This window comes from Parasteatoda tepidariorum, chromosome X1 (assembly GCF_043381705.1).
Source record: "Parasteatoda tepidariorum isolate YZ-2023 chromosome X1, CAS_Ptep_4.0, whole genome shotgun sequence".
NCBI classification, from domain to species: Eukaryota; Metazoa; Arthropoda; class Arachnida; order Araneae; family Theridiidae; genus Parasteatoda; species Parasteatoda tepidariorum.
In genome coordinates, this window is record NC_092214.1 from 65,122,815 (window position 1) to 65,143,963 (window position 21,149).

The 21,149-nt window shown below is 26.3% G+C and overlaps 1 protein-coding gene across 4 annotated transcripts in view; it reads left to right on the forward strand.

Annotated features, from left to right (window-relative positions):
- LOC107451513 (LIM domain-binding protein 2) overlaps positions 1–21,149 on the forward strand; it is a 207,347-nt gene that overhangs the window by 153,816 nt on the left and 32,382 nt on the right. For all 4 annotated transcript variants that reach the window (XM_043041484.2, XM_043041483.2, XM_043041486.2 and 1 more), the window contains exons 4-5: positions 13,000–13,075; positions 19,344–19,446. In XM_043041484.2, the coding sequence (XP_042897418.1) occupies positions 13,000–13,075; positions 19,344–19,446 (179 nt within the window). The remainder of the gene's footprint in view (positions 1–12,999; positions 13,076–19,343; positions 19,447–21,149) is intronic.

Here is a 21,149-nt window from a genome sequence, read left to right on the forward strand (position 1 = left end):
ACAGATTCAGCAATAGATTGTATGAAAAAGCTATAAAACAGTGTCATCTGTTACATATCACACCATTCTAGCTGAAATATGTGAATTGCCGATATTTTTGTCCCTAGACTGAACCTCGTTGCTGTAGTAAATGATAGTAATGGTTATTTTGAAAAAATTGCTTTTATGGTTTCTCAACTAATAGCGCCATCTCTTGAAGATCATAGTAGCTAATTTTGAGCATCAGTAAGAAAATACTACCTTACAGAACGAACGTAAGAATCTAAACTTCCAAAAATTTATGATTCCCTGAACAAAACGCAGAAAACCTTTTTCTTTTTCGCCTTTAATTGACTATTCAAATATTTAATGATTTTCCGAACACCCAGTATCAATTAAATTTGTAAATGTAGATTCTTTGACGCAATTAGGATATCTTGAGACCTTTTAAGCACAAAATGTAATTTTCATTTATTAGAAAAAGTGAACATACAAAAATGTAATGGAATGCTATATTTTGTAATTAAACCTTATTTTTACTACTTTTATCTTCAGGCCTTAGAACAAAATAAAGTTTTGCTTCCTTGTATCGCCATTAAAAGAAATGTTGCAGAATTTCTGAAGTTTTAAATAAAAGTTACAAACCAAGTAGTTTCAACGCTTATGAGGAAAAAAAAACGATAATGAGTATGCTGTTTTCAACAAGTTCGGAAAGTAAAATAAAAATTTTAAGAAGAAATTTGAATTGAATATTTATAGGAAAATAAATTTTCAACTTCTTCAAACATTTATTCGAAAATATCAAAAATTTATTCGTTTCACGAAGATACAACTACTAGGAAATGTATGCGATAGAAAATTCTATTATCTAACGAATTGAAAATTCAAAAGTAGACTTGGATCAATTCGTATTAAACTTTTATGTAAGGATAAAAAGAAAAATAACTATAAAAATATCGCCACTTTAATAAGCATAACTTCTATCTCATCCATTTCACATTAATGGATACCTTCCTCTACATTTTAAGTTAATACTTATTCTACTTTAAATTCGAAAAAGAAAATTTTATTCCATATCATCTCACTAAGAAATAAAACATTGCACCTTCTGTAATTTGTACTTAGTTTAAAAATTATTAATTACTGTAACTTTTTTTCTTTACGTTTATCAACATCCATATATAAATTGTCTCAGCAATAGCATTAAGTTTCCCGGACTTTTTACTTACAATAAATATTAAGTTTGAGTAATAATTAATTGTATAACTAATAATAAATTACAGTACTAATCATTAATTAGAGTACTGGAGTACTGTTAATTAGAGATAATTGCTATTAACCATTAATGTAAGCACTAAGCAACTAAGTACTAATTCTTTAACTTATCTTCAACTGTAGTACTTATCAACTAAAGTACTAATTATTGACTATAGTACTAAACAATAATTAGAACTACTAGTTACCAATCACTAACTAACGATAATTATTAAGGAAGCAAACGAATTGCGTCATAAAAGCATAAAATTAATTAAAAGAAGAAAAAGAAGAAAAAAAAAACAGTATAAATAACTTTTGATTTAATGAACGGATTTTCGTGCTTTCAGGTATGACTAATCATTAGCTATACTAACAACAATTAGAACTACTACTAACTACCAGTTATTAATTAGAGGTGCTTTTGAATGAAATAAATGAATTACTTCATAAAAACATACAATTGATGAAATAAGAAGGAAAAAAATATTCGGACTCTAAATAACTTCCGATATAATAATCAGATTTCCGCTCTTTCAAGTATGACAGGTTTCTAGTGTTATTTCGAATGGGACAGTCAATGAATATGAAGGTTTTAAACATAATAAATTTTTTTTTTAATTTTTAGTTACGTACACACATAGTAAAAATAAATATTATTCAATTAATTATTTCGAATGGTTTTATCACTCAACCCTTTAACGCAGACGGGACATCGATTTTATTTTTGACGCTCTAATTACAGGCAAAATTATATTTTGATATTTTTTAATTATTAAAAGTAATCTAATAGTTTTTAAAAAAATATGCCAGATTATCGGAATCATATTTGAACTAAAATATAAGATCCAAAAAAAGTAGTTCGAAAAAAAGGTTTTTTCATTCATTTTCAAAAATTTATAAATAATTGATTTTGTAAAATAAAGAAATGTCTCTAATGAATAACTGTTTCTCTTAGATTTGAACAACTGCAAAAAAAGAGCAAATTTGAAAAATTATTGTTTAGAAATGACCCGTGTTAGAAAGATTTTACCTTTAACGCAGAAAAATACAATGTTTCATACTGTGCTTCATGACCATAAATTATTAAATGTTAAATATAATATTTTTCATTTAATATCGCCTAAATTAATACAAAATAATGAAAAAAGTTAGAAAAATATTTATAATAAAAATTCGGCGCCAAAGAGTAAAAAGATATGTCAATTAGTTATTAATACCGCAATTATAATTAATGATTCAAAAAACAAAGCAAACTTACTCTATTTGTTGAAATAAGTAACTTTAAATGCATAATTATAAAATAAAACTATGATTTCCCCATAAGAAGAAAAAATCAAATTAAAATAAAAAGCAACTTAATACGAATTTACAAGGTGCGAAATTTGCAGAGACGATAAGTCGGAGATATGAAATGTAAAGAGGTGAATAGCACAAGACGCAAAATGTTGGTGACGATAGTCTTTAAATCACATTAGTCATATCTATATTCATAACTTAGAAGAAGAAAAACGTTTTTCTGACTATTAGTTAAATATTAAAAAGCCCATAATTAAAAAGTCATTTAAAATCTGTTTTTCATTTCGTTTCTACAAATGGGCAGTGAGAAAAAAAATAAAAAAGAACTAAATATTATTAATAATTTTATTATTTCCCTAATTAAGTAAAAATATTTATAATCGAAACATCCTCCTAAGACATGCTAATTAATATACCATATAACTATTTATAAAAATACTAAATCACTCATAAAAAACACCTCCTCCCTCTCAGCTGATATCGAATCAAAACTTTAAAAAATAGGGAAAATACGTTATCAATAAATTCGAATGATGTTGAAAGCTTGATAAATGGTAGGCTTAAAACTAGGAGTAAGACAGGCCTCGTGTATGACATTTCATATTTCATGGCAATTTTTTTTTAATATTTAATATTGACAGGCATAAAAAATTATTTGAAAATACGACTTTAACTAGGAACAATAACTTTTTTAATTTTTTTTTTTCGCTGCTGTTTGAGTGGATTTTTCAGCACTTGATTTCATGCTCAGAAGTTACCAATATTAAACATAAAACTTTATAACAAAGTTCATTTTTCAAAAGTAATTATGCTTTAAAGTTGTATTTTTAATTATTTATAAACTTAAAAAAAAAATTCATTATTTTTATATTTTAAAACTTTAGTGTTGATAAAAAGTAAATTTTTTGACAAAAAATTGTTCATTGTTTTTGACAAAAAATTGGTTTTTGTTTCCCGACGCAAAAGCCAAAAAAGGCAGTACCGCTCTAAGCACTTTAATAAAGTATAAGTATGATTCAGATTAGAGTTTCTTAAACTGTGGGTCCCAATTACAATAGAGGCAAAACTTTCAGCAATTTTGAAATTTCTTTAACTAATTATAATACTTTTACAATTACCGAATATTTTTACACAATGTAAATAGCTAAAGATAAGACAATACAGACAAAGAGAAACGAAAACGTTTAAACACATTTTTATTATTGTATTACATTTTTAAGTTTGTTACTTATTTTGAATTTACACTGCTCTATGCTTAAAATTAAAAGTTAATGACTTTAAATTGCATAGTATATTACAGTACATGCAAAGAAACAGACTTGCATGCGTCGCATTTACGTAATACTTACAGGGTCCCACAAAATTTTCGTAAATATTATGGGGTCTCCACACCAAAAAGAGCAAGTAACCCTGATTTAGATTAAGAACTGTCCAGTGTCTTTGATATAGTCAATAAGATTTCGAAAATTTGGTCAAGCAGGCTTAATTAAATTATGGAAATTATTATTTATTTTCTTAAAATTTCTGAGGCTCATATTTAAGGATACTTTTCAGAAATACAAATATATTTATATATATATATATATATTTATATACCTGACGTTTTTAATTATTTTATGAAATATTTTTCCCAATTAGTAATACCCCTAATAAATTTCTGCTCTGCTTTCGATTTGGAATTTATCCTTTCTAAATTTACCATGTTGCCAAAAAAAAAATGGCTCGTTATGAAAATTATTTAATTATTTATTTCTGTTTCATTTAGACTAAATTATGTAAATTATTTATTTTCAAAATATCATTCATGTGTGTTAATAAGTATCTGTCCGTAAAAAATTACACGAAGGTTAACACAATTTTTTCTCCACTTTTTTTATTAATAAACTTAAAAAATAACTCATTTCTTAAAAATAATTACAAATAATCCCTACACAGCTTTCCCCTGCGAAGAACTTATAAATTTTGTTTGATAACTGCATTATAAAAGCCATTACATTAGATTATTGTGTAATTGTGAGATAATGCGTTTGTTAGATGGCTTGTCAAGTAAAAATATTCTTAACGTAGTTTATCGTAATTCGGTATTTCGTCGTTATTCCCTTTATCACTAATTAAATTTTTCTGTTAGCAAATTACAAGTCAGCTATGCTTGCCTTGCATCTTACGAATAAGAGGCAAGTTGCATATTAGGAAGTAATTTTACAAGTTTCAGTGATAAAATATAGTTATATTATAGAAGCATAAGAGAATTTATGCACGCAAAATCGAAAAAGTTTTCGAACGAATAAAAATATCAATCACAGCATAATAATGCATAGCAATAATGCTGTAAAAAAATTTATTAATTGTTTTAACAACTTAGGGCAAAGTGTAATTTATGGTATCAATCGTGATGCCCATTTTTCAATGTTTGACCTAATCGAATAATCTAGTAATATTAAATATTATCTTTTTGAGTAACAACTCACATGAGAAATACATTTCAAGTAATTAATTATTTTTTAGTGATATTTAAATTTATAATTCTTAAGATAGCAAATTATTTAAATTAAAAGTTTAATTAATTAATTAATAATTAATTATATAAATTTTTTAGACTATTTAAGTTAATTTTTTTTTTATTTCGCTTATTGTTTGTTCCAACTGTTCGTACTAAAGCTTTTTCTCAATACTATTTTTTTTTTATAACCATTTATTTTTATTAATTTACTGTGTATTTATTTATTTATTAACAGGGAAAAAGCTACGGAAAAAGCTACGTTGTTGCAATAATATTTCTGTTTTACAGTTGTAGATTCCTTATTAAATTCAAACGTGTATAAGAATTATAAAATCAAATATTTCCAACAAATTTTGTTAAATTAAATACGGAAATAAAGGTTTTCTAAATAAGTTTCAGTTCCTATAGGTTGCCTATATCATTATTTTATCATTTGCTGTGACAAAAGTTTTTACGACTGAGGGTTCTATATTTAAATTCACAGATATAAATGAATTAGGAAACAAAATTTTAATGTATTTTTCATTTAATGAAGGATGGCTTAAACATTTTGTACAATCATTGTTTTTGTTGTTTTCCAGATCTATTATTAAATTTTAATTTGTAAAAGAATTTTAAATCTAAATAATTTAAGTAAATTATAATTAATTCTTATCTGAATAATCTTTTTGTGAAATTTGAATGGATCGGACGCCTTAATTATATCACGTTTATAATATCTATATATTTTATTTATTTTTTAAATGCTCAATTAACGAAATAAATTTTACAAGAATAAAAAATCTAAAGTATATTTCCTGCTCCCCTAATAAAAAAGAAATAATTACAATAAATTACCAGTTGTTTCAAAACATACTATTATTTCTGAACTAAGGCTAGAAAAAAAAAATCGTTAACATAAGAATTATTCTTAGAAAGATCGTCAATTTAAAAAAAGAAAATGAAGAAGGAGGCATGATAATTTTCTAAATTCGTATATGACTGAGCCTCCAAAATCTTTAAAAATAAAATTTTAAATGTATATAACGAAACCTGAAAAACATAGAACGCATAAGTAAAGTGGAGAAATAGAAATCAATATTTTTCGCAGAACAGGAATAAACTTCTGACTGTGGCTTTGAATTTTAACTGGCAGCTACGTTTAGTAAGAATATGCTTCGCTAGATGGCAGCACAATTAAAAGAAACTGTTGCTCTTAATTGCCCATCAACGTAGCTTTATCTGTTAATAAGAATAATTACATCATTGAAGAGCGAAACACGTGACTTTTACCTGGAAAAGGATTTTAATTTTAAATATTCGTTTTGATTTCATTAGTTTATTTCGTTTCAAATTTAACAAATCAGTTAACAACTTTTAAAAATGGAAACTATTTCATACTATTTTTTTCTGCATAAATATTTTTTTCCACTTCAATTTAAACTTTAAATTACATTTCTAAAACCTATTACTAACCCCATAAGGATTTTTATTTAGTTTTTTGTAATTTAATTTGTATAAAATTTTAACATTAACGTGAACTGCTCTCTTTTCCCCAGATTTAACAACGGATATTGCTTTCATTAATTCACAGAAAGAATTTTTTTTTTAGAATTTTATTTTCTTTATAAATTCTTTTAATTAACTCATTTTCACATCAGAACTAAAGTTTTAACTCATTTAAAACATGAACTAAGCGGCAAAGTTACAGACCTTCAGGTGAAATTCGTTCGATATTCCCATGGTAACGGAAGAATGCACTTTAATTTTGGTAGGGGGGGACGAAACTCAAAACAGTCCTCTGCTCTGGTCTAGAAGTGAAAAATGCTTTGTGCCGATCGATACTATGTCGTATTTGAGTCAAAATATGTTTGCTACCCGAAGAAACATCATTCATTTGACAGCGTACTACCCATTTCGAACACAAAATCGCCTCCTTATTTATACCGTCCCTCTCCTGTTGCGTTCCTAATCGGCAACCGTAAAAAAATAAGTAAGTTTCAGTCACAGGAACGGGGGCTTTTCTCTTTCAATGAACTCTGGTCACTTTACATCCGACCATCTCACCTGTATATCTTGTCACTTCGGTTTATTCTTTGTTTATGAAGAATGAACCGAATTCTGAAACCGATTCTGAAATTTACTAAAGTTATGCATAGTGTATATTTTTCTTTTGATATAATTATTGCTATTACTGAATAATTAGAAATCGAAAATCTCATTTATATATATTTACCATCTCGGTTTATTCTTAATGTTAGATATTGGAAATTAATTATAATCAAAAAGTTTAGTAGCTCCGATTAATGAGTTTAAAATGCATAATTTTGATTTTTCCTCTTTTTTATATTATTATTATTATTATTATAAACTAGAAATCCGAAAGTTTAGTGATGTCACTAAATGAGTTTGAAATGTTTTTCTTTCTTTCTCTCCGCTTAATTACGATTTTAAAATACAAAATTTGATCGAAATCGGTTAAAAAGCTTCCGAATAATGAATTTTTAAAAAAGTCGTATTTGTAATTTTTATCCCTCTAGAATTATTTGACCAATTCCGATAAAATTTTGGATTTTGTAATTTTAAATTACCTAACTTACCTTTTCTTAACTTACGTATCATACCTTAAGAGTCAAACTATTTTTAATCCATTACTGAAATAAATTGTAAAAAATAATTATTAGTTATAAAAAAATATATTTTGCATATAAAAAAAATTTATAACTATTCGCAGAAGTTCCTTGATTCCCTTAAAAAATTTCTCGAGGTATGGAGAAAAATTTAAAAAATAGCATTTATATTTACGTAAAGACCATCATATTTTTGGACCATCATATAGGAAAAGTATGTTTATTCAGAGAAAGTACGTTTTGGTGTCTGATTTCGTATCTTCAAATATTAGCTGCACAAATTTCAAATCCACTCATTAATTCAAAAGTTATTTCCTCTCTTTATTTTATGCACAAGTACAATTTCGCCCATTCGTGATCGCAACTCTGGAACACAGTTTTTCTGGGGAGAATACCGGTCCCATGTCTTGACCCTTTCTTCCTCTTCTTAGCTGTACAGAAATGCACTACAATATTTCCCATTTCTTAATATTTCTCATATTTAATTGTTACAAATATTTTTTTAAAAATTTCCATGACTCTTTCTTTTAGAACTATGTTCAATGTAGTTTTCATATAGTTTCTTAGATTAAAAGTTTTTATTCTACAGTAGGGAACCGATTATCCGGAACGATCGGGACCATCGCTATTCCGAATAACTGATTTTTCCGGTTTTCTGAATCGCTACAAAAAGCCGTCTTTTTCATTGTTAAACCCAACTAAAAAAAAAAATTTTTTTCGAAATAATCTTAAAAAGAAGAAAAAACGATGAAGAAATACACTAATGATTATTTCCAAAATGATGGTAAGGTAAACATCTTTCAAAATAGAAAGAAAAATCCTAAAATCTTATGAGGAAAAAACATTTTTTTAAATAAATGACGGGAAAATTTATCGAATTTCGTTCCGGTTTTTTGGTTTTCCGGTTTTCTGATTTCCGGATAACGGGTTCTGTATTTGAAAATCATGATTTAGAAACTAACGTACTTCCACGTTCTACTATGACTCTTCACGCGCTATAAAATGCTATGGTGAAAGCATGCGAGGTGTTGCCATAGGTTAGGGAATTCTGCTCAACGCGACCTGTAGCCAATTTCGATCAGCAATAATAAATTGTATCATGCAGGTTTATTTATAGAAGCAAACTGTCACTTGAAACTGCCAGATTTTTATGCTTATGGGAAAAATCTCTTCTAAGTTTATGTTTTAATATGTGCCTCTGGGTGTTTTTCACACCACCACATATAAATTATTTAAAAGTTCATATGAAACACCACTTTGTTCTAACTCTCTCGGGGTGATACTTTTAAAATGTTGTCAAAATTGCCAAAAATTCTGAAACCTTCCGTTTCTATCTATCTACCACTATATAAAGTATTTGCAAAAAGCTTAGTACTTGGCAGTCCTAAGAACAAGGTTGTTCAGTATCTTTTTCAACTTCTGATACTTTAAACACATTAAATTATATATTTAATAAAATATTAGGTTACAAATACTTATAAATGGTGTTTCTGAAATATTACTTTAAATTGGGTTAGAATTAAAATTTAAAAAAACTTTAAAAATATCCCCATGACTTTTATTAGAAAAATCTCTCAAAAATGTCGAAAAGTTTTAATGAATCCTACAATATCTCCTGTGTTTTGAAATCGCCCTCTTAATTTTATGTTCGAAAAAAAAAATACACATTGCACTTCAGAAACTTATTCGAAATAAATTAAAAAATATGGCTCATATAGCTTTTTATAGTAATTACCTTGTTGTTAAGAAAGTAATTTAAAATAAGAGTATTTTATAGCACAAATGCTTGAAATGTTTCCCTTTATTTCATTTATAAAGTAAAATTATTCGCCAATATTCTAAATCCTGTAGGCTACAGTAAAACACCTACTGAATTAAAATTTTACTAGACAAAGAACAAAACAACGCGAGAAAAAAAAATTTATTTCATCTGATGGTGTATATTAGCTTTTAAACAGAGAAAAACTCGCAAAAAAGAAAAGAGAAAACATAGACACGGAAAAAACCGCTTTATAAGAAATAGGTTTCTTTCTACCCAAGTAGAAGAAATTATTTAAAAAAAGATATTACGCTTTAAAACAGCTTTTTAAAATATAAATTTGCGTACAGGATTGAGTATTATTGATTATAATACAATTAGTTTAAGTAATAGTATTAATTTCGATTTAGGACATAATTTTTTGATAAATAAAAACTAAAACGTAGCAATTGAAAAAAAAATTTGTTTCTTAAGTAATTTAAACATTTTTGGTATCTTCCAAGGTTTGACAGCTTTTTGATTATATGAGAAACTGTTAAAATATCAAAATTAAATTTTACTTGTAAAATTAAATCAACAAATTACTAAACTATTATCACAATTATAAATAGCATACTAAATAAAATCACAATTATAAATAGCATAGCATACTGATTTTTTTAATGAAATGCTATTAAGTATAAGTACTTAAATTAATTATATACTTTAAAATCTTGTAAAAAAAAAAAACTAAAATATAGCTAACCTAAAAAAAAAACTAAAATATAACTAAAATAACCTAATGAAGAACCATATTTTCTTTTAAAAAAATTCAGAAGGGAAGAACTTTTTTTTTGCTTTCTTTTCTTGAACTATATTAAACTTTAAATTTAACTTGTTTTGAATTTAAACAATTCTGATACTTATCGCTGAACAGTAATATTCGTTATTTTAAGTTTCTTTGATTAACATACAGTTTCTTCCGTCGTTTCGTCGTCCTGTTTTTTTTTTTTTTTTTTTTTTTTTTTTTTTTTTTGTTTCTTATGGAAGAAGTTTCAACTCTGCTTTTTAATAATTTCAATGACCTTTTAAATTTTTTTTAATTATCGTGATTTTGTCATTGTTTTTTATTATTCTGAAAATTCTTGATTATTCTGTTCCTGATTATTGCTGAAAAATCATAAAAAAACCTTCTCTGTTGGAAATGGAATTCTTTCGTTTATGAAAAAGTGTTGTATAAAAATTAAAATAGAGAACAAACGCGAAAGAAATTTACAAAAAAAAAAATGTTCATATTATTTTTCCTCCAAAGAAAACAAAAAAAGTAAAAAAAAGAAAAAAATGCTCTGGGGGGGGGGACGTCAAGTATTAAACGATTCATATTTCGCATATTTTGTATGCATAATATGTGGCCAAAAACAGAAAGATTCCCATTGTTTTACGGCCTGACAGTTATAATTCAAAGTTTTAAAATCATTTCAATGTTTCACAAACAGAGAGAGTAAATTATAATAATTTTTTTTTTTATAAATCTGTTTACTATTACTCTGATTCAAAGTCGAAAACTTTAAAAAGTCTGCAAATTAAGAAAGCCGGTTGAGAGGGCGGATTTAATTTTTTATCTTTAGTAATATATCTTCCAGCTACTTAAATAGCTTAATAAATTTTTAGTTTTAAGTTTAAGAAGCTTGGAATTATATACATATTCAATTAGTCACAAATTAGTATATTTTTAATAAATAAAAGTTAGATGTAGTTTCGAAAGTTATAGATACAACAGTCTTTCGGGAGAAAAGTGAGGATTGAATTTCGAAATTAATATATCGAATATTTTAATAATATCGAATATTTATAATAGTATAAATATTCTATATTTACGAAGGTCAGCCAACATTTCATGAAATCACACATTGGTGTGCGTGTTTAATTTTGAGTTTAATTGCTAAAGTCTGAAATCTAACGAATCTGGCTTACTTTAGATGAAGATAAATATGTCATTTTTTAAATGTTTATATATCATTGCTTTCCTGAAAAAATATCCCTGTAGAACAAATTAATGCGAAAAAGTTTTAGATTAGTTCATGTCTCTAAAACTGCTTCACCAATGCTAAAAAAACAATAAAAGTTCGATTAAAATAATTTGTTAAAAATTTACATTTCGTCTAGTTACACCTTTTTAACAATATATATATCTTAAAAATGATGAATCTTATGTTCATGAATTTTTTGTAGCTCGATTTTAAACAGTATGACTAGTTACAGGGACCCAAAACATTTCTGTGCCCCGGGGCCTTGCATACGATTAAGACGCACTATTGACGCAAGTTCGCACATATGACATTACCATCTTTTAAAAAGCTCGGTGATTAAATCTCAGTTTTCTGGAAATCAGAAAAAATTGGAGGTCTAAGTGGTGTGTGAATGTCGAAATTACGATTTCTTATTATTTTATTATGTTTACGATGTTTATAACAGCGAGAACCAATCGGTCTCTTAACTTTGAAGATCGATTCTGCGTCAACCACTTAAAATGAATAACTAAATGAAATTTGTTTCACTACAAATAAACACAGTATTTTTTTCACCACAAACGTAGTACTAGTATGATACATTACTACATCATTTAATTAAAATGGAATTCATGTGAATATTAGTGCATTCCGATTAAAACTTTGAAACTTTCAGAAATCTTAAGTTTAGAAATATTTACTCAATTTTAATGTCTCTTCTAACATCGATAAAATAATATTATTTATTTCAGTTACTTCAAACAGTATTCAATTTCAATTGAGTTCAGTTTAGAGAAATTTTTTTTTTAAAGCGTGTAGCATTTCCTACAAATCTGTTTACGATGACAAGTGTAAACAAGCTTATTTTAGAACAATATGTCAGTTGTAGTAGATGGCGCACTTGGACTAGTGAACTGAAGTTAAAGGAGCGATCGATTTTGTAGTTCTGCAATGTTGAGTGTGAAGTTACAGATGGCGATGAAGTAATATGTAAAATTAACTAAATTATTAAGGTTAAATGCAAACAAATATTGTTTGTTATGACTGAATATTCTTCAAAATGATTCTTCGTGCAACAATGTGTTATATTATTGGTCGATTGCTATAGTGTGTTGAAAACTAAACAGCGTCTTGTATTGCTTTTCTTATTTTTCTTTAAAAAATGAGAGTGACAGATTTTGCTTGATTGAATTATTTATTTAATTCATAAAACTAGCATTGATTGTCAACTTAAACTCCAGAATCATAATTTATGGTTTTATATTTTGCTATGGGTAGAAATTGACACGGAGAGAATCATCACAAACGTTTCTTGTTGTTTCTACTTCCAACATACTGATCATGATTTGTGCAAAGTAACATTGCATTTTATGATAAAATAAAAACCTGTACAAGTCTACTGTATATACAGAATATATATTTCTAATTAATTCGAGCAAACAATAAATAAAACTTTATAAACCTACTAAGAAAACAATTTTCTATTGGAACCATATATTATTTATAGTTTGAGGATGAATTATATCAAATGAAGCAAATGTTTAGCCAACAAATTCCTGGTGGCCCTGCTATGGACCCATTTTATTCTTCTCCTTTCTCATCCTATTTTAGGAGACAAACACCTTATTTTGGACAACCTGATTACAGAATCTATGAAATGAACAAGCGCTTGCAACAGCGAACTGATGTGAGTAATTCTCTATGTTTAAAAGTGTTTACATGTCAATTTTGTTTTTAGTTTTGGGTTTGTAATTGTCTGACCACTCGATAAAAAGCTGAAGATATTTCTGCTAATGTTTGTTGGTAAGTAAATTTTTCTCTATCTAATTTATCGAATTTCCTGATGATTAGTGGAGGTATAAAGGTACATTTCTAGCATTTTCTTTTCCTTATATAAATTGAAATTTTTTTATTATAAGGCATTTGTTATTTTTTAAATGATTAAATCCTAAAAATATTTTTTTTTTGTCAACAGTGCTGTTTATCTGTGAAAGTTTGTATATGTTTATTTTACAAAATTGTTATTTTATCTTTAAATTTACATAAGGTATATTAATTTTATAAAATAATTTTCTTACAAAGGGTATTGAATTAAGTTACATCATAATGTATTTTCAAAATAATTTATTGATGAATAATTTACTGCTGATTTTAGAGTGATTTATCTCTCTTTAAATATATTGTAGTAAGGACATGCTGTCTTTTTGTAGATATTGTATGTTATGAATTTTTAATGACATGTGTGCTATTTTCTAAGATAAAATGTGTTACTTTTTTCACTTAAAGACAGCATTGACAAACGTTAATGAATATCTGTGCATCATGTATGGTAAGTGTTCACAAGCTTGTAATAAAAGTTCTATAATGATCTTTATCAATTAGTGTTTTTCTTTTTCTCTGTGTGGATAAGTAAAGTTATATATGGATACAATTATAAGTTTGACTCCTAGATGCTTCTAAGACTCTGTATTAGAGTTATTACTCTATTACAGTTTTTACCAAATTCTTGCAAATTATTAATATTGCTAAGTAAATTTGAATTTCAAATAATGTATTTCTAATATTATTAAGTTGAAATAGAATTTATAATATTGAAAGGATATTTCTATATTAGTACTTGATTGTACCGACTGAAATCGCCAATGTGTGAAGTAAAACTGCATGGTTGATGTACTAGAAACAAATTTGTAAAGAAAAAAAATATATTGTTGTTTGCCTCTAGGCAGCTGTGAGTTTTACTTTATACAAGTTTGCAAAAATTTCTCGCATGTTACTGAGTTCTCAACAAAACTTCACAATTATTTTACCATGAGTAGGGATATGGAAATATTCCCTTATTAAAAATGACATTTTATATTATAAAATAATAATTGGGAGCCGACCAGGTGGTTCGCGTGTCTGACTGCGGAGCCATTGGCCGCGGGTTCGAATCCTGCTCAGGGCATGGATGTTTCTTTCTCTCTCTGTGCTTATGTCCTTTCCTCTTTGTGTGAATGTGACCCACCCTATAAACAGGGTTGTGTGGCGTGGGCGACGCTGTTCCACCGTCGTGGCTTCGCCACAGGTGCCCGCTTGGTAACGAGAAGAGAGTAGCAGTTCTGGCATTTCTGTGACCAATGGGACAAACCCCAAGTGCCCGCCATTTAAAAAATAAAAAATAATTGGGAAATATTTTAGTAAATGCATTTGAACGAAAACTAAATGTTAACATTTTCCTTAACCGATGGCCAAATATTAAGCTGAATATTCGGTAAAGTATTTTATGGCAAAATATTTTTTGATAAAGTTTTCTTTTGGAATTTTAATAGATTTTATGAATGATAATCTAAATTTGTATTTTTAGCTATGCATTATTAGAAATTGTTTTTACGCTTTCTTGTTAAGTTCTAAAATTCATGTGCTTTCCAATTTATGTTGTGTAATTTAAAGAATTGAAACTAGATTACTTTATACTGAATCAAAAGTTTTTGTTCTGCTCTTTCTTAAAATTGTATTCGTCACTTTTAATTTTATTCATGTGTTTTTTTACACTTTTTGTTTCAAGATTTGAGAGTCATTGCATTTTTATTTGTTTGTTCATATTTGTTTTTCTATTTTTATTGTAGTGTTGCATTTTAGCGTAACATTTCTGATAGTCTTTATTCTTTTGTCACCTTTTTTTCCTGTACCGTAATATTGATACTTAGAAAATTGTGATTTTCATTTTTTTGTAATTTTTAAAATTTTGTTTTAGGAACTAAGAGCAATTATAATTTTTTTTTTGTTCCTCTTCTGCTTTCTTATTAACCTTTCTTTTTATTGGTGTTTATCTTATGACAGCATTTTTAAGAAACGTTTCTAATGAACTTTATTTTTTTACTGTTTATTTTTTCTAAAAGGGAAATTTTTTTTTTAATGTGAAAAAGTAAAAGAGAAATATAGAAAAATTTTTGTTTTTGTTCTTTTCTAGCTTTTCCTATCTTTAAAAATATTTTGAATTTATCAGCCTTCTTATTATGATCTGACAATTTTTACGAGCATTTGTATTCATTTTTCTTCACTCCTTGAGAATATGGTGCTTGGAAAATTGAAATTTTCAGGTTTACAATTTTCTATTGAGAGTAAGATAGATTTTTATTTTTTCTGTTTTGCTTTTCTTTATAATAACTTGTTTTTATCAATGTTTTTATTATGACGCAGCAATTTTCAAGAGTGTTTCGATCAGACTTTATTTGTTTTTCCTGAAAATTCTTTTATTGAGAATCTGATATTTTCAGCTTTAATATTTTCTTTTGATCATTGATATCGATTTTTCTTTTTGAATATTGTGACAAAAAAATTATTTGATACGTATTGTTCATCTCTTCAACCAATAATACAAAATGCTGCAAGGTCATCAGACTGAAAAATCCTTATCCCTAAACTCCTTTTTTGTAAATGAATGTTTTATATTTATTTCTGTTATTTTTCAAGATATTAATTTTTAAAAATTTTGTTTACTTTAATTCTAATTGGGATTTATGCTATATTTACTTTTTTACCCAGCTGTCTTTCATATGAAGTCTTCTTTTATTATTATTTGATTACTATACTATTACAACAAGTTATGTGCCATTTTAAATTTCGCATTAGTTAGTTGATTGTTAAATTTTATAATTTAAAGAAATATGAGGGAGAGAGCAATTAGTTTTTCTCATCTTTTTATATTTCTCATTTACCTACCTTAATGAATATTTTTAAGTTGATTAATTGAGTAAACAGTATTGAATTAAATATTAACATTATCTTTTTTATTTAATGCATTTAGTTTTGATCTTTGTTTGAAGATTTATTTTCCGAACCAGCTTAGATCTCGAGACATTGTATTGTATTATAAATATAACAAGAATATTGAATTTTTCATCATACCAATAATAAAGCTAAGTTTTAATTATTTTTCAATATTGTCTAAATTTGTTTACTTAAAAAAAGATATTACTTTTCGGCTCTCAATGTTAAATAATTGGTGAATTTTTTAATTGAATATTCAGTATTCGGCTATTTATTCAAATCACTATTCATTACATCCATAATCTAAACTCAATAATTAAACAAAGAAATAAAATAAAATTTTTTATCTTTGTTATTTCGCTTAATTTATTTATTGCTGCAAATAGATGTATGGAAATCTTTTTTTACGAATTTTTATATGCTTCTAAATTAGGAATTTTTATTTCATATTTTTATTTTTAAACTAAGTTTATTATTAGCAGAAATATTGAAATATAAGAGCATCATTTAATGAAGATTTTGGAAAGGAGCTATCAAGACCTCTTCAAATATTTAACATTAAATATTTTTAATAAATTATCAAACTCATTTAATAAACTATTTTTCTTTCACCCAACGAGGATTTTTTTTTCTTTCCCCATTTAAATTATGGATATCTGGGATTAAATTAAATTTGTTTCAGATTTCATAAATAATTGCACAGTGAAACAAAATATATTGAAATTAGTTTTGTATATTTGTTAAACATATAAAGATTGTAAGTCTTGGTTTGAAAAAGGAGAAAAATAATGTGATAGGCCTTTTTAACAAAGATGAAAGTAATGTCGAACATAGTAATACTCTTATTACCATTTACTATATAAAATGAGAAAAAAACATATATCTGATTGCCTTTTAGAAAGAATGATTTGTAAGGAATTTAGTTGAGAACAAAAATAATTTTTGCACACATTTTCATAAAGTTTAGTAATATTAGCCACAAAAAGCTAACCTTTTCTGTTAGTTTCTTTCAATTCAATGATTCTCTTTCAATTATAAATGTTTCTTTTAATTATGATCCCTGTGACAGAATTTTATCGAGCTATCTGCGCCAAAACTCTCTATGACTATTATCTTTCTGCAAGATACTTTTAATAATAACTAACATATTTGTTACAAATTTAAAATAACAAAAGCGCTGTAAAACTATAGAATTTTTTAATAAAACATGTATTAATTTTTTATTCTAATATTATGGGTGATATTCTCACATTTTGTGGAGAGGGACACACAAATTATTTCCTATCGTATATAATTATCACAATAAAATATATAATAAAAAATTATGAAATCCGTAGTGATAACCGATAAAAAATCAGTGACAAAATCACGCAAATCGGGCTCCTCAAATGTGTGTTTCGTTTCGAGATTACATTGTTGTAAATAAATGATATTGCATAAAAATATTGGATTGAAAAACTATGGAGAAATCAATAGCAATAATTGCCAAAATATCGATAGCATTATTGCCTTATAAAGTAAATACTCAAATGCATGATTCGAATTTTCCATATTGTTTGAAATATATATCAGGATATTTAAAATCCACATGAAATTAACCAATAACTGTCAAAAATACAATTGAAACATTACATCAATTTACGATACTATCGTCGTAAATTAGGAGTGTCAAAAAGTGATTATCTAAATGCATAATTCAAATATTACATGTAAATTTCTGTAGAAAAGAAAATTTTTTTTTTACTTTTCTAAAGAAAAATAATCTTTCTGCAAGAACTCTGTAACGTTCTGCAACAATGTCGCCGTGTTGCAACTATTCGGCTACGGGGATTATGATAGTGAGGAAGCATTTGATCCTTGCCTTGGATTACATTATATAGTAGTTTCTATGAGCATATAGCTTAAATTTTCATACGTCATGTCGATTTCACTCTACCCTATTATCTGAATCAACTCAGGTTTTGTTTTATAGTTTCACTTTAGTGACAGAAAATTTATAAATTTCCTTATGTGTATGGTAATTTGGCTGTTTACCTAGAATTGTAATAACTAGTGGTGTAGATTCCTGATTATCTAATGCAAATGCCTTATTTTAAATTACATAATTTTAGTTAAGCTAAAGAATATATCTGACTATTTCAGAAGCAATCTGTATGTTTCTGAAAAAAAAAAGTTAAATTGGGTTGTGTGGTTTAAAATTTACCTAGTAGAATCCTGGTTATCAGAATCTTGCATATCTTTAAATTAATTAAATGGAAACCCCTTTTATTCTTTTAAAAAAAATGTATAGATAATTAAAATATATTTAAAAAGAAATTTTAATTAATGATAAAAAGATACGACTGACAACTGCTTTTTATTAATGTTTAAATTAATTATACATTACTTTACAGAAGATTTATTTAGTAGAATAGGTCTATTTTTTCTTTTAATAAATTTGAGAAAACTTCTATAATGACTTTTATTACACGATTTATCTAAAGACTAATAATATTATATATATAATAGCATATATATAATAATATATATATATATGTTATGTAACATGAAAAGTTTCAATAAATCATTTTATGTTAGTTCTTTTCTGAATATCCTTTTCTTTTATTTTAAAAATCTAATCGAAATGCTTTCTCACACTTTTAAATTCACATCCTGTCCTTAAATCTATTTTTGGCTCAACTATACATTAATTAAAAGCAGGACATTTTTCCCTTTAATCTTCGTGAGAATCACTCGACCTATTTCTGAAACCAATAGTAATTTCTAAGAGTTCCCCCTTNATAATATTATATATTGTTTATTACCAGTACTTTAGTAGTTTTGCTAATATTTCAATTAATCTTTTGTTTGAAAAAAATAATTTTTTATTTTATTTTATAGATTTTCAAAAACTCCAGTTACTTTAGTTTTTCTCATTAGTTAAATTCCAAATAGTCTAGCTTTGACGACAGTAAAAAATTCCATGTAATTTTATTTTACCAAAGAATGTTTTACTTTCATGCTATTTTGATAATCAGAACTCTCTTGTATATTTATGCTTAAAGCATATATGAAGCATGTATAATTGTTATAGTAACTTTACAATTACTTTTAAGGATCTTTCTAATTGTATGATACAATTATTTTAAGAATTTTTACTTTTTTTTGTAAATTTGTGACTAATTAAGCATCCTCATTAATTTTTTGTGAAACTTATTTTTATTTAGGATAGTGATAGTCTGTGGTGGGATGCTTTTGCTACTGAGTTTTTCGAAGATGATGCCACATTAACGTTAACATTTTGTTTAGAAGATGGTCCGAAACGTTATAGTAAGTCTTGTTTTTATTTATCATTTTTTATGAAATGATTCTAAAAAATTTTCTTGTGCCATATACGTATCTTTGTTTAATTTATTGTTTTTTAATTTATTTATTATTCTTTTTTAAAGTAAAATGCTAAATGTATTTGTTTCAGTTTTTAGTGAATGAACAATTAGTTCCTTCAATTACCTGGGATTTTTATTAGCAATTTGGATTGAAAATATAATTTTGATCTATATTTGATAACATTGATACACATATATTATGGTTATAATGGCCCAAAATTTAAAAATTAATGACAAATGTCTTATGTGCTATTTTAAATTTCATAGATTTTAATTTTGCATCAAATTTTTGAAATCAGTTAGTCAGTTGTAACGCTTTTATTTCATTTGCAAATATCTTTGGTGGAAAGTAATTAGTTGAAACATTTTCTTTTATGAATATATCAGTTATGATTTTTTCCAGAATGAGGCTACCCTGTCTAATGATGGTCTTATGAGAAATTAAAAAAATACTTAGCTGTATACTACAGTACAGAACCCGTTATCCGGAAATCAGAAAACCGGGAAACCAGAAAACCGGAACGAAATTCGATACATTTTCCCGCCATTTTTTAAAAAAAAAAAATTTTTCTCATGAGATTTTAGGATTTTTCTTTCCTTTTTAAAAGATGTTTACCGTACCATCATTTTGGAAATAGTCATTAGTGTATTACTCCATTGGTTTTTTTCTTTTTAAGATTATTTCCAAAAAAAAGTGTTTTTTATTTGGGTTTAACAATAAAAAAAAAACAGCTTATTGTAGCGATTCAGAAAACCGGAAAAATCAGTGATCCGGAATAGCGATGGTCCCGATCATTCCGGATAATCGGTTTCCTACTGTATTTACTATTTAGAATATTTTTTTAAGTTTCTATTTTTTATAGATTAGGCCTTTGAAAAAAAAATTTATTTCAGTTTTAAAAGATGTTAAAACTATAAATATTGTTTTATTACCTATGGGCTGTTTACATATGAGAAATTACATTTACATATGGAGCGAACAATGTCATGTTGTGGGAATGCCTTATATATATATATATATATATATGTGTGTGTGTGTGTCTTCTACACTTTTGTAAATAACTATCACATTTTGGAACAGAACTCAAATGTTAAAATAATAGATTTTTAAAAAGAAAAGAGAAAGATTTGTTTTAGCGTGATTTTTGCATTTTGAAATGTTGTGTGCGTAACAACCAGCTCTACTGCATTTTCACTCTGTTTTGGGTCATTCCGCATCAAGACTTAAATCTTCCTCATTTTATGAATTTATACATTAAATTTTCCCTTCCTGTGCATTATATTTGCGCGAATATATGTTATGTCATGTTAAGGGCCGTTTTCTGATTTAAAAAAAACTAATAAAAAATTGGGTATTACTGAAGCATAATTTGAATTATTGAAAATAATGGAGTTCATTACCAAAAAACTTGCATATTCTTTTTTTAACTTACATGTAAATATTAAATTATCGACATCAATTCTGAATTTTTCGTAGGTTTGTATTTAAATTGTCACAACTAGAGAACATCATTAAATGATAATTCAATTGCATGATTCAAATTTGCATTTTCAAATGTTATTATATCGAAAGCAAAACTACATTTTTAAAAACTGAATGAAAGTCTGTAATAATAATTGTCGTAATCCACAGCAAATAAACAATGA